General features: G+C 45.2%; 1 protein-coding gene across 2 annotated transcripts; it reads left to right on the top strand.

The window, feature by feature from the left end:
- The first annotated feature begins 1,962 nt into the window (after positions 1-1,962).
- Positions 1,963-11,953, top strand: CNIH1 (cornichon family member 1). 2 transcript variants are annotated; one of them, XM_028725656.2, is made up of 6 exons: positions 1,963-2,162; positions 4,311-4,379; positions 4,621-4,668; positions 7,937-8,049; positions 9,179-9,322; positions 11,014-11,953. In XM_028725656.2, the coding sequence occupies exons 1-6, from the start codon at positions 2,082-2,084 to the stop codon at positions 11,039-11,041; spliced, it is 483 nt and encodes a 160-aa protein (XP_028581489.2). In that variant the 5' UTR covers positions 1,963-2,081; the 3' UTR covers positions 11,042-11,953. The 2 variants fall into 2 exon arrangements, with proteins under 2 accessions (XP_028581489.2, XP_028581547.2); XM_028725714.2 differs by lacking the exon at positions 4,621-4,668 and having other exon boundaries at positions 1,969-2,162.
- The last annotated feature ends 1,044 nt before the right edge of the window (positions 11,954-12,997 follow it).

Genomic DNA, 12,997 nt, shown 5'->3' with positions numbered 1-12,997 from the left:
TTAGGTTTGAGGAGGATGTGAGTGGCGCTGTGGGTTAAACCACAGAGCCTAGGACTTGCTGATCAGAAGGTCGGCGGTTCAAATCCCCGTGACGGGGTGAGCTCCCGTTGCTCGGTCCCTGCTCCTGCCAAGCTAGCAGTTCGAAAGCACGTCAAAGTGCAAGTAGATAAATAAGTACCGCTCTGGTGGGATGGTAAACGGTGTTTCTGTGCGCTGCTCTGGTTCACCAGAAGCAGCTTAGTCCTGCTGGCCACATGACCCAGAAGCTGTACGCTGGCTCCCTCGGCCAATAAAGTGAGATGAGCACTGCAACCCCAGAGTCGGTCATGAATGGACGTAATGGTCAGGGGTTCCTTTACCTTTTAAGCTACTGAAGGTAATGAGGCCCTTGTTATGTCCAGCTGTCCTATGTCAACAACAACATCAAATTGTTGCTGTTTTTTGTATTGAATATAAGCAATGTGGTAAAACCTAATACGTATCTCAAGCCATTTGCCCATGTTGCCATGCAATGGGGAAAAAAAACCCTGGATGTACATTTCTAAAATATAAGATAAAAAATAAAATGAAACCGACATACAGTAACAGTATTTTGTGTTGTGTAGGGTCCTATGATGTAAGTCATGGGCCCCGCCTGCTAGCCTGCTCCCTCAAAGATCACTGGTTTGCTAAAAAAAAACGAAGATCATGGCCACTGGGTCCATCACCTCCTGGAAAATAGAAGGGGAAGAAATGGAGGCAGTGAGAGATTTTACTTTCTTGGGCTCCATGATCACTGCAGATGGTGACAGCAGCCACGAAATTAAAAGACGCCTGCTTCTTGGGAGAAAAGCAATGACAAACCTAGACAGCATGTTAAAAAGCAGAGACATCACCTTGCCAACAAAGGTCCGTATAGTAAAAGCTATGGTTTTCCCAGTAGTGATGTATGGAAGTGAGAGCTGGACCATAAAGAAGGCTGATCGCCAAATAATTGATGCTTTTGAATTCTGGTGCTGGAGGAGACTCTTGATAGTCCCATGGACTGTGAGAAGATCAAACCTCTCCATTCTGAAGGAAATCAGCCCTGAGTGCTCACTGGAAGGACAGATCCTGAAGCTGAGGCTCCAAGACTTTGGCCACCTCATGAGAAGAGAAGACTCCCTGGAAAAGACCCTGATGTTGGGAAAGATGGAGGGCACAAGGAGAAGGGATGACAGAGGACGAGATGGTTGGACAGTGTTTTCGAAGCTACCAGCATGAGTTTGACCAAACTGCAGGAGGCAGTGGAAGACAGGAGTGCCTGGCGTGCTCTGGTCCAGGGGGTCACGAAGAGGCGGACGCGACTAAACGACTAAACAACAACATATGTAGGGTGCCTACATTCTGCATGTGCAAATGGCTTGAGATACCTATTAGGTCCATAAGTTACCATATAGCATATATTCAACACAAAAGACAGCGACAATTTGTTGTTGACAGTTGGACATAAAAAGGGCCCCGGTACTTCCAGTAGTTTAGGTCCACTGTCGTCCCCTTCTCCTTGTGCCCTCCATCTTTCCCAACATCAGGGTCTTTTCCAGGGAATCTTCTCTTCTCATGAGGTGGCCAAATATTGGAGCCTCAGCTTCAGGATCTGTCCTTCCAGTGAGCACTCAGGGCTGATTTCCTTCAGAATGGAGAGGTTGGATCTTCTTGCAGTCCATGGGACTCTCAAGAGTCTCCTCCAGCACCATAATTCAAAAGCATCAATTCTTCGGCGATCAGCCTTCTTTGTGGTCCAGCTCTCACTTCCATACATCACTATGGTCCGCATTGAACCTCAATCCGGCCCTGGTCGTGAGAAACGGAGACAGGAGAACAAAAGCGTGTCCGGGCGGCGCTGCAGTTCCGGCGCCGGCCGCGAGTGGCCGCTGCGGGGCGCCTTCGAGGGAGAGGCGGGGAGGCGCCCGCCGCTGTCACCGTGGCCCGCGCGTGCGCAGTGGCGCTCCCCGCTCGGCCTCGCCGTCGCTGCCCGGGCTCTTGGCGGCCGCCCTGAATGATCCGGCCCGGCATCCCCCGCGCGCCGCTCGGCCGGGGCCTCGTCTTCCGCCGCCGCCGCCATGGCCTTCACGTTCGCCGCCTTCTGCTACATGCTGGCGCTGCTCCTCACCGCCGCGCTCATCTTCTTCGCCATCTGGCATGTGAGTGGACGGGGGGGGAGGGGGCTGTGGAGGTGGGGGGGGGGGTCAGTGGGGAGAGAGGGGGGGCTCCTCATGAGGGGAGGGAGGGGCTGTGTGAGGGGGCAGCCATGGGGGGCTGCGGGTGTTTGCATAGGGGGGTCTATGGGTCGAGGGGGGCAGGGAAATGGGGCTGTGGAGGTTGGGGAGGGGTCCCTGGGGAGAGAGGGGGGCATGAGGGGTCCATGGGGTGAGGGGGACTCCTCATGAAGGCAGGGAAATGGGGCAGGGAAGGTTAGGGGGGTCCGTGGGGAGAGAGGGGGGGCTCCTCATGAGGGGAGGGAGGGGCTGTGTGAGGGGGCAGCCATGGGGGTGTTTGCATGGGGGTGTATGGGTTGAGGGGGGCAGGGAAATGGGGCTGTGGAGGTTAGGGGGGTCAGTGGGGAGAGAGGGGGGCTCCTCATGAGGGGAGGGAGAGGGCTGTTAGGGGGCAACCATGGGGAATGGGGGGCTGGGGTGGTTGCATGGGGGGGTCTATGGGTCGAGGGGGGCAGGGAAATGGGACTGTGGAGGTTGGGGAGGGGTCCCTGGGGAGAGAGGGGGGCATGAGGGGTCCATGGGGTGAGGGGTACTCCTCATGCAGGCAGGGAAATGGGGCTGTGAAGTTTAGGGGGATCCGTGGGGAGAGGGGGGCTCCTCATAAGGGGAGGGAGGGGCTGTGTGAGGGGGCAGCCATGGGGAATGGGGGGCTGGGGTGTTTGCATGGGGGTGTATGGGGTTAGGCGGGCTCCTCGTGAAGGGAGGGAGGGGGCTGTGTGTTGGGGTTGAGGAGGAGCAAAGTGGGTTGAGGAGGAGCAAAGTGGGGTCCTCACGGGATAGAGCTTGGTGTGTTTGTTGGGGGAAAATAAATGGGTTTACGATCCATGGGGTGAGGGCGACACGGGGTGGGGATGGGGATGCAGCTTGGGTTTGGGGGTGAAATGGGAAGAAGGAAGGGCATTCCAGGTGTTTGCATTAGTGGTTGACCCATGGCATTGCATAGGCAATCTGCGGGGCTTAGCAGGAGAGAGCTACTTGTGTGTGTTGGGGGGGGGGGAATAGGTGCTCGTCTCCGGGAGGGAGAAGCCAAGTGGACTTATAAGTGGCATGTATTTTGGGGTGAGGAGATAAGAGAGGGGAAAGTGGGGTGCGTGGGTGATTGCATGAACTTATTATTTCAGGGGGTTTCTGGGTGGGGGGGGGAGTGTGCCAGAGATGGATGCATATGGGGGGGGGGGAATAGGACCTGTTCGCAGGTGTTAAAGGAAGGAGTTGTTGTGGGGCACTGAAGTGGTGGGTTCGAGGTATTTGGGTCAACCAGGAGTTGCCAAACCAGAATCTTGCGGCAACTTTCTGTTTTTTTCCCTCTCCTAATACTCCAGCCCTGGGGTGAATTAATGTGACTTTGCCCAGGTATTAGCAAAAGGGAGATGGCGAACATTTTTGTTGCCCATCAGAAGTGAGCTCGCTCAGGAGGTTGGAGCCTGATAGAACAAAGGGCACTTCCCCCCCCAGACCTCTCCCCCCCCCCCCCCACCTTCTTCCAGTTACTACCAATTTCTTAACTTGACACGACTGCAAAATCTGCTTCCCTTCAGCAAATGTTTGGCTGGGGTTACTCTGTGCAGAACTGGGAAGCTTCAACTAAGTAGCATCAGGATAAAATGTGTCCATGTGGCTGGGTCATGAGAGTGCTACGAAATAGCCATACTGTTTTTAGCAATCTTTTGCCTATAGAATAGATGTCGTTATCGTATTTCACTGGACCAGCTAATTGTGTCAAGGAGCGTTGCCTGCTTCCAAGTTAAAGGAGAGCTTGTGCTTTCCCTCTCCTCATTAGCCCCAGAAACCGGATGAAGAAACCTGTGAATTGAGCTGTCTTGCGCAGGTCAGGGAGTGTTTTTGTGGCGACAGGAAATGTCTTTTGAGTTCTTTCACATTGTGTCCAGACTCTGCCTAGCTGTTCCATACATTTTAAGAGACTAGCTGGCTGGGATCTAACCCTTGGGAGGGTTTCCTGTAAACTTGAAACTAGGATTTTGTCTCTTCAGGGCGTGGTGCTTTTGAACAGGGCTACACGTTCCATTTGAGCTGTTCTCACCCTACTGTCCAACTGTTCTAATTTTATTTTAGATTATAGCTTTTGATGAGCTGAAGACTGACTACAAGAATCCCATAGACCAGTGTAATACACTCAACCCTGTAAGTTTACGTGAGAGAGATCTCTTGGCATTCATTCTTAGCCAGGTTTTTGGTAATTAATATTGACTTGCGATGCATTAGTAAAATGTTACTTGATAATATGTAATAGATCTAAGATTTCTTGGCAGATTTCTTTCTCTTTTCCTCTAAGCTTGAAGTTCTGACTTGCTTGTCTGCTGGTGATCTTGTCAGCTGTCATACTAACATTCTTTAATCTGCTTTTTACATTTTCGGTACAAAGACAGTTGAAAAGGTTAAAAAGATTAAGAGAGTCAAAATTGCATTAAAGGTGTGTACTGCTTTTTAGTTTAATGTTTTAATGCCACTCTCTACTTTTCATTTTCTTAGGAACATCTGTATTATTTCTGTTGACTTCTTTTTGTTCGGTGTGCTTGCTCATTTGCCTGTCTTTTTGTCTATTCAGGGGTTGTAATAACTTCATGGACTTTGTGCGTTGTGAGTTGGCTTGCTTAATAAGAGATGGGGAAAACTGTTACATGCCTAAATTCTTCTGTAACTAAGCCAGGCTGGCAAGAATCCAATAGATTTGACACTTGTTGTTTAACGAGGAAAATGCCAGGTTTCCTCCCAACCAGAGTTTGCAAATCTAGTTCAAAACATGGCTTCAAACTCTGGTTCTGATGTGAACCCTGTTTAGTGTTGGTGCAGATCACAAAACCATAATTATGGGAATTCATGTTGGGGAGTCGGGGGACTGGGATACAGGAATGTGCTATTCCAAGTCTGGCCCCTTGATATATATATATTTTATACATGGAGTTGTGTCCAGTGCCAGTCCTCCTCAGAGTAAACCCACTGAAATTAAGACAAGACTAATTAATGTCCATTAAGCTCAGTGGGTGTCCTCTCAGTTGGACTTGCATCGGATACAGCCCAGGGTTTGTAGGCAGCTGCTGTTACATTTGCACCAGACCTTAGTGAGAGGCGTAGTCTTTAAAAGGTTTTCAGTTTAAACCAGAGCTGGATAACCTGCAGTCTGTGGACTCCTCTAATTTGAGGTGGCCCTTCCTGGTGGGGGATTTAATCCCTACATTTTGTGATTTAGGAGAAAGTTGCCACAGCCTCAGGAGATGTTATTGACACTGCTGTTAGCTGTTGGAACAGGTTGCACTGTTTAAATAGAGAGATGGCAGACACTCATTTTATATATGTAGCATTTCAACTGTACATGTACTTGCTTAGCAGATTGGAGAGCTAAAATAAATGAAACAACTTCTCAGGTGTTAACCTCTGCCTTCACTCGAAGTGTTTCCCTTTTGCCTTCAGCTACTCCATTAATCAGGGGTGCTTGAGAAAGTTGGGGGGAAACAAAATTCAGCGAGAGCAGGAATGGAGAACCTCTGGTCCTCCAGATGTGTTTGGGCTCCATCTCCTATCAGCCCCAGTCAGAACGGCCATTGGGCAGGGATCCTGATGTGAGCTGAAGTCAAGCATCCCCTGGAGGGCAATGGGGTTTACACCTCCAGCTAGATGATTTTTCAGTATTGCCCTGCTAACTTTGAGTGCTGAATGTAAACCGATCAGCTAGAAGCAGGTTATGGGCTGTATGGGTACAACTGCTAGAAGCTGCTTCCACAAAGCAGATACGTGGAATTGAGAGAATGTTGCAAGCTTGGATAGTGGTTGCGCATGGAACAGTTTACCCTGCTCGGTCATCTCTCATTTGATTTGGGAGGGTGAGAAAATGTTCACTACATGTATGCATTCCCTTATCACAGACTTTTAATCAAAAAGATTCTACCATATGCATGTTGGACAACTATGTTTTAAATATACAGGTGAGAGTCTGCAGACTTTCTCGTGACTAAAGAGCGTACTTATAAATGCTTTCCTCTCAATAGGGATGCAATAGGTTTAAAAGAAGTGCAGGACTCTTAAAAACAGGATTAACATGCAAGATTAGGAAATGGCCAGCAAGTTGACAATAATTTTAGCCACAATCTGGTCTAGTTTTTAATGCTTTGTGGCTGAATCCTTGTAATAACTTTCGTGTTTAGGTCTCCTATTGCTTAGCAGACGCACAGCTGGAATCTCAACCTGTGTTTGGGGACATGCAGATTTGAATAATCTGTGTTAACTGCAGTGCTTCCTCCTTTCGTACTGGATACAACAATGACTGCACGTTCAGACAGAGTGAGGAATATCAGATCAACAGCAGTTTCTGTTACCATCTGTGGTTGATGGTTTCCAGTTTTTCTTGGCTACAAACTGCTGTCTATGATAACAGCTCCCATATAAACAGGGTACACTGTCTTCGTAGGTTTTCACTGGAAAGCATGATGGTTAAGAAGTGAATATATTAGAAATGGAAATTGCTTTTCGTAGAACGTAAGAAATGGGCTCCTGTTAAGTTGATTCTAGGCACTGCTTGTTCCCTTCTGCACAGCAGGATTTGTGCTGTTTATATTTGTGTACATTGTTTATGTTAGAGTATTGGTCCTATCTCTGCACAATTATTTGTAAAGGGGAAAAACTGCTTTTTAAAGAAAACATTTGGTTTATAACATACACAGCATTTTAGAGTTTCAGGATTTAGACAACCAGTAGTACACAGCTTCACCTGAATAGTTTGGGACATCCAAAATTTATAGAAATGGAGCAATAGAAGGTTAGCAAGGAATTGTGCAGTTGTTGAGTCTTGGTTTGAATACAGAAATTCTCAGGATTTTATGTAAGTTTCTAGTCCTGATAATTTGTAGATGTAACTGAGTGAACCTGAAAGTGAAATTTTCTAAAACCACAGAGTGCAGAAAGCAAACAGAGTTCAGAATTGCTTTGAAATCTGCTAAATTGATTTTGAAGGGAGAAGTTCATTGATGGATTTCAAGGAAATAAAACTTTGTTGAGTGAGTGTCCACCTTACTTGATTAAACAATGCAGTGGGCAAGACCAGAGATCTCTGTGTCCACCCCAAATAAAATGTAAAAGAAATACCAAACATCCTCCTCTTTTGCTGTATGTGTAGATTTGCACAGTTTCCACCATTTCCAACAATTGGGTTGATGGGAGTTATCTCATACAGTTGGAGGGCACCTGGTTAGGTAGCTGAAATCCCACCTGTAAATTGTGGTTTGGATGTAGCTCACTGTAAGCAGAAATCGTTTGGAGGGTTGCTTTAAGGCCATCTGCAAGTCTAATATAAAGACAGATGGGCATTGCCTATGGAAAATCTAACTTTCCCTGAGATGTAAGTTGTAAAATGGAAGATATATACGAGCCCTCAGTTTAAGTGATGTCCCTCTCCAAAATATGCAAACTTTCCTTTTTTATTCTCATACTGCAGATTGCATAAATGGTATTCAATGTGAGCAGTGGCCAGTTTTATGCAAATTGTACTAAGTATTGTTTGCACGTTTTACACACTCATGACACAGTACGTTGAAACTATTATGTTGGCTTCTCTTGTCTAATGCTGGCTTTGCTTATTGCCCCTTACTTTTTCTTTTGACGCAGTACACCCCCTGTCACTGTAATGCAAGTAAAATACACTAAATGTGGAAGCAGAACTGCCTTGACTTGTGTGTCTTCCTTTGCAGCTTGTGCTTCCGGAGTACCTCATCCACGCGTTCTTCTGTGTTATGTTTCTGTGTGCAACAGAATGGCTCACGCTGGGTCTCAATATGCCGTTGTTGGCTTACCATATTTGGAGGTAATGCTGGGCATGGTTCAGTCTCAATTTATTCATGGAAACGCACTTCTTACTGTACGGTTTGGTGTAGACTTCCTGTGGAAATTAAGCCTGCGGAGGAATTGGGTTAACGATGCAGCTGAAGCCTTTTTCACGTACGATTGTCGAAGAATGAATAATACAACAGCCAAAGCTGTTCAGTGTGTATGTTGCACATCAGTTGGCCTCTGGAAGTCTTGGCCTTAATCTAAAGCAAAACAAGTTTCCACTTCTTATTGTTGGGAGAGAGGAAATCAGAAAAGGAGGCAAGCTTGGATCTAAATTAAATCTTCAGTGTCCTTCATGGTTCTCTGCCATTTCCATGACTTCCTTTTGCAAAGTAGAGGGAGATTCCTTTTTCTGATACTTAAAGCACATGGGTAAGGCCTTAACTTAAGAAGATAAACTTTGTAGTTCTGCCTTGAGCCTGCTTTCGCCTTTAGAAATATGTAAAGAGCTGTTCAAGAATTCATCTAGTCCAGTGCTCTGTCTGCAACGGTAGGCAGTTGGATACAGAGTAGGATGGAGATAACCCATCTGCTGCTTGTCCCTACTATCTAGTAATCATAGGTATGTTGTACTGAGCTGTTGCAGATGAATGCAGTATATATACTGTTAGTACCCTGCCTTTTTGGCCCCAAACACCTTGCTTCATGAAATCATTGCAAGGGACATTTTATTTTTCACTGTCAAACGAATAACAAAAACAAGTCACGATCAGAGGAATCAGGTCAGTAGCTAGTTGTTAAAGCTAAAATGTCTGGCACCACCTCCTTCAGTGCGATCTAGATATGTCAGCGTTGCAGTGGATCACAGGGAATGTTTTGGTTAGCTTGGATTTTGTCATGCACTTCACTAAACTGGTGCAATTCCTTTAGGCTTAGGCTTCTTATAGGCTGCCTTGGGCTCCATACTGGAGGAAAGGTGGAATGCAAGTCTAATAAATCAATACATTTTGATAAGTCGGAAACCTTGAAAGGTGGAAGGAGGTGAAGAGAGATCTTCCAGTTCCATGAATGCAACTGCATTTTTATTTCTTCTCATTGCTGAATTTCTGAATACCAAAATTTCTTTTCTTGTACCTTTTAAAAATGCAAATTCGTTTTTCCAGGTATATGAGCAGGCCTGTAATGAGCGGCCCAGGACTCTATGATCCTACAACCATCATGAATGCAGATATTTTAGCATATTGCCAGAAGGAAGGATGGTGCAAACTAGCATTTTACCTTCTATCTTTTTTTTACTACCTATATGGGTAAGTCACACATTTCATTTTTATTTGTTGCAGAACTTTTCATACTGTCTTTCCAGCAACTCAGGGTGGTTGACGATTTAGGAAAGTAAGATAAGCATTATACAGAATTTGTTATTAAGTATCAATAGTTGGGTTTTTAAAAATGACTAAAAGCCCAGGCATCTCATATGTGTCTCAAGGTTATCCAGAATTCATCTCATGACCTGCCTCCTTTTCAGCAGGGGGCGGGTGGAGTTCCGTAATTGGATTAGTGTGACTGAGAAGGCCTTGCCCGGAGTCTGCATGAGAGATGCCTCTGGATAAGCTGCGGCCTGGAACAGGGCCTTGCCACTGGATCCTAAAAGGCAAAGCAGCTCTTAACTAGAAAGCAAATCCCTACCATTTAGATGCATTTTCTGAAATTGCTACGTGACGTGGAATTTGAGTTGTACAAAACTTCTTTCTTTAAAAAAAGTGCCATGCTCTTCAGATAGTATGTTGCTTTAAAACGTAATCAAAGTAAAGTTGTGCCCAACTGTTGCTTAAATTGCCAGCAAAGCATGTTTTTGCTACTGCCACTTGAGTTTGTTTATTAGAACTGTGCTAGGCCTTGCCAACCTAGCAGTTCAAAAGCACGTCAAAGTGCAAGTAGATAAATAGGTACCGCTCCGGCGGGAAGGTAAACGGCGTTTCCGTGCACTGCTCTGGTTCGCCAGAAGCAGCTTAGTCATGCTGGCCACATGACCTGGAAGCTGTACGCCGGCTCCCTCGGCCAATAAAGTGAGATGAGCGCCGCAACCCCAGAGTCGGCCACGACTGGACCTAATGGTCAGGGGTCCCTTTACCTTTACTTTAGGCCTTGGCAAAAGAGACAGGTTTGCCAACCAGAGGCGCCAGGTTGTGAACGTCTGTGGTGCTTTTGCTGGGGGATATGCATGTTTTTGTGTTGAGGGCGCCAGGCAATAAATAACCACTGCAAGCACTCGGTTTATAACAAGAGTGAGTGCCAGCAGCAGTAACAACTGTGTGCAGATATCTACTTCCCTTGTGGTTGTACCAGTGAGTATCTGGCTCTGGCTTATGGTGGTACATAATGAGCTCAGTGGTAAAGGCTGAACACAGAAGGTACTCCTAGTACAGTGGTGCCCCGCAAGACGAATGCCTCGCAAGATGAAAAACTTGCTAGACGAAAGGGTTTTCCGTTTTTTGAGCTGCTTCGCAAGACGAATTTCCCTATGGGCTTGCTTCGCAAGACGAAAAAAATTCTGGGTTTGAATTTCTGTGTGGTGGGTGGCTGGGGGAACAGTTGTGGAGGGGTTTGCAAGAATCTGGAAGCTTGTGTGGTTTTTTTCTGCATTTTTATGATTTTCTGTGACCATTGGGCCACTGCTGTTTTTTAAAAAAAATTCTGGGTTTGAATTTTGAAATGCTCTTTACAGTATGTGTGACTTTAAAGAGCACTTAATAAACTCTTGTTGTACCAAATTTGGCTCTGTTTGGACTTTTTTTGACAATAGGAACACATTAATTGATTTTCAATGCATTCCTATGGGATTTCATGCTTCGCAAGACGAAAAATTCGCTAGACGAAAAAACTCGCGGAACGAATTAATTTTGTCTTGCGAGGCACCACTGTATGCAACAAAGCAGAAATATTTCTGCTAAATTTAAAAGAGATGTATATATTATTCTGTTTATCCTTCTTCCAACAGCATGATTTATGTCTTGGTGAGCTCTTAAAAGATGGCATCCAGCAGACTTGGTTCCAGCGAAGTGCATGCAGAAAAGCCACAAGACGAAAGGATTGTTTTCAAAGAAGAATCTAGTATCAAGATTTAGCAGTGGAATCTGACGATCACAGTTGCAACTGGTGGGGGGAAAGACGACTCCTACATCTTCTTCTCCTGCCCCTTTAAATTGTGCCCATACTTTAATACTCATGGAAAGATGGTTTCATTTTCTAAATTTTACTGGGATGTTTAAAGTGATGAAAATCACATATAAATTAATGTAAAGCTCTGGCTTTGGACAGTTTTGACCCTGCACTCCATAAGGAGCAGCCCATTCCCTCGATTATAATAGTATTAATTGCTGTCCTTAGTATAATAGAATTTTGTTTTTGTTCCATTGACTTCGTAGTGGATCATTTGGGTTGTGGACTGCCATCTAGCTGTCACCTGTAGGTACCAAGTGCTCCTGAAAGACTGAATGCTTTTCTGTATGTTATCTCTTAGGTAACCTCTGTGTGTCTTATAGATGAATACATGACAACAACTGCAGGAAGAATTGTACTTCTATTTTTTACCGTTTGGATATTACCTCCCTATAATGTGCATGGCTCAAACTTCCCATATTTACGGCAAACATTGAATGCCCCTTGCTTTAATTTTCTACACTAAGTAGATATGGTAGGGGAAGAGGGAATTACTGGTGAAGAGTACATATTAAAACCACCCTATATAAAAAAAACAACCTTGTGTAGCGGTCTCAAATTACCATACAACCTGGGTCAAGCGTGGTAATAAAAATAGTTTGTGAGTTTGCAGGTAGAATTGCATACAATCTGAGACACTTGTTCAACGAGTTTGGGTGAATATCCCTGCTGTTCCTTAGTGCAATACAATAAAAACTTCAAAGACGGATAAAACTTCATTTTCTTCTACTGCTTTGGCTTTTTCAAAGTGCTTTGGAACTGCTGACTTTAGCCAGCCGCTACTAGGTAATACCGTTCTAGTTTTAAAGGTAAAGCAATAGCTTGAAAAAGGACACCTTCTGCTAAACAGCAGGGCTGCCTTTAGAGCAAAGGTGATTAGAAGCTAGACCAATGTCCTTCAGGGGGCAGCAGGTCAGTTTCAAATGAATTCTTACAAAGCCAGACTTCTGGCCTGATCCTGGAAAATACTGCCTCTGTTCTTAGGCAGGAACAGGGACAAGTTAGGCTTTCACTCTATAAGAGATTCCAAGTACGGAGTCTTGGTTTGTAAAGCAAAACACTTTGGATCTTTAGAGGGGAAGTCAATCACACCAGACTGAAACTGGTCACTCCTTCTGTTGTGCATCTTATGCCCATCACTGGTGGAAGTCAACTCTGCCGCAAGAGCTGCTGAGAGGTTCATGCTCCTTGGATCAAAGGACTTCAAGAGCACAACGGAGCTGCTTTTTATTCACAAACAGGCCGGTTTGATACCTATTATAGGTCCAAGGAAGACAGCCATGAGCATTGCCGACCTAAGTCCATAGGGGTGGATGAAATAGGAATGGAAATGAAGAAATTTCAGCCAGTCCTTGCCTCATATTCCAAGTTTTCAAGATCCTGTAAAGCATTTTCTGATTGCATTGTACAGCTATGAAACTTGATTTTAAAGTGAATTCAGTACATCAGGATAATAAGAAGCTGCAAGTCCTTATTCTGACAGCTGTGCAGTTTTAAAAATAGGTATTCATCTCATTTGGCATATTCAAAACCATCATTATTGGCGACGAGTGTCACATGTTTGGGTAGATTATGTTCACTTGATCCTGCATCTCTAGCTTTAGTATTTGCTGAAGGATCTGAAATTGTGCCTGTCATAGCTTTAATAGCATGCAGTGTCCATAGCAGTATGTTCACGTAAAAAAGATTACCTATTACTTTCTGTGTTGTGACTGATATTTTACATCTTTATACAGCTGGCAGCCATATTAGCTTCTTTTAGT

Source organism: Podarcis muralis, chromosome 1 (assembly GCF_964188315.1).
Source record: "Podarcis muralis chromosome 1, rPodMur119.hap1.1, whole genome shotgun sequence".
Classification (NCBI taxonomy): domain Eukaryota; kingdom Metazoa; phylum Chordata; class Lepidosauria; order Squamata; family Lacertidae; genus Podarcis; species Podarcis muralis.
The sequence above is the reverse complement of the archived record's forward strand: the minus strand, read 5'-3'. Positions and strand labels throughout refer to the sequence as shown.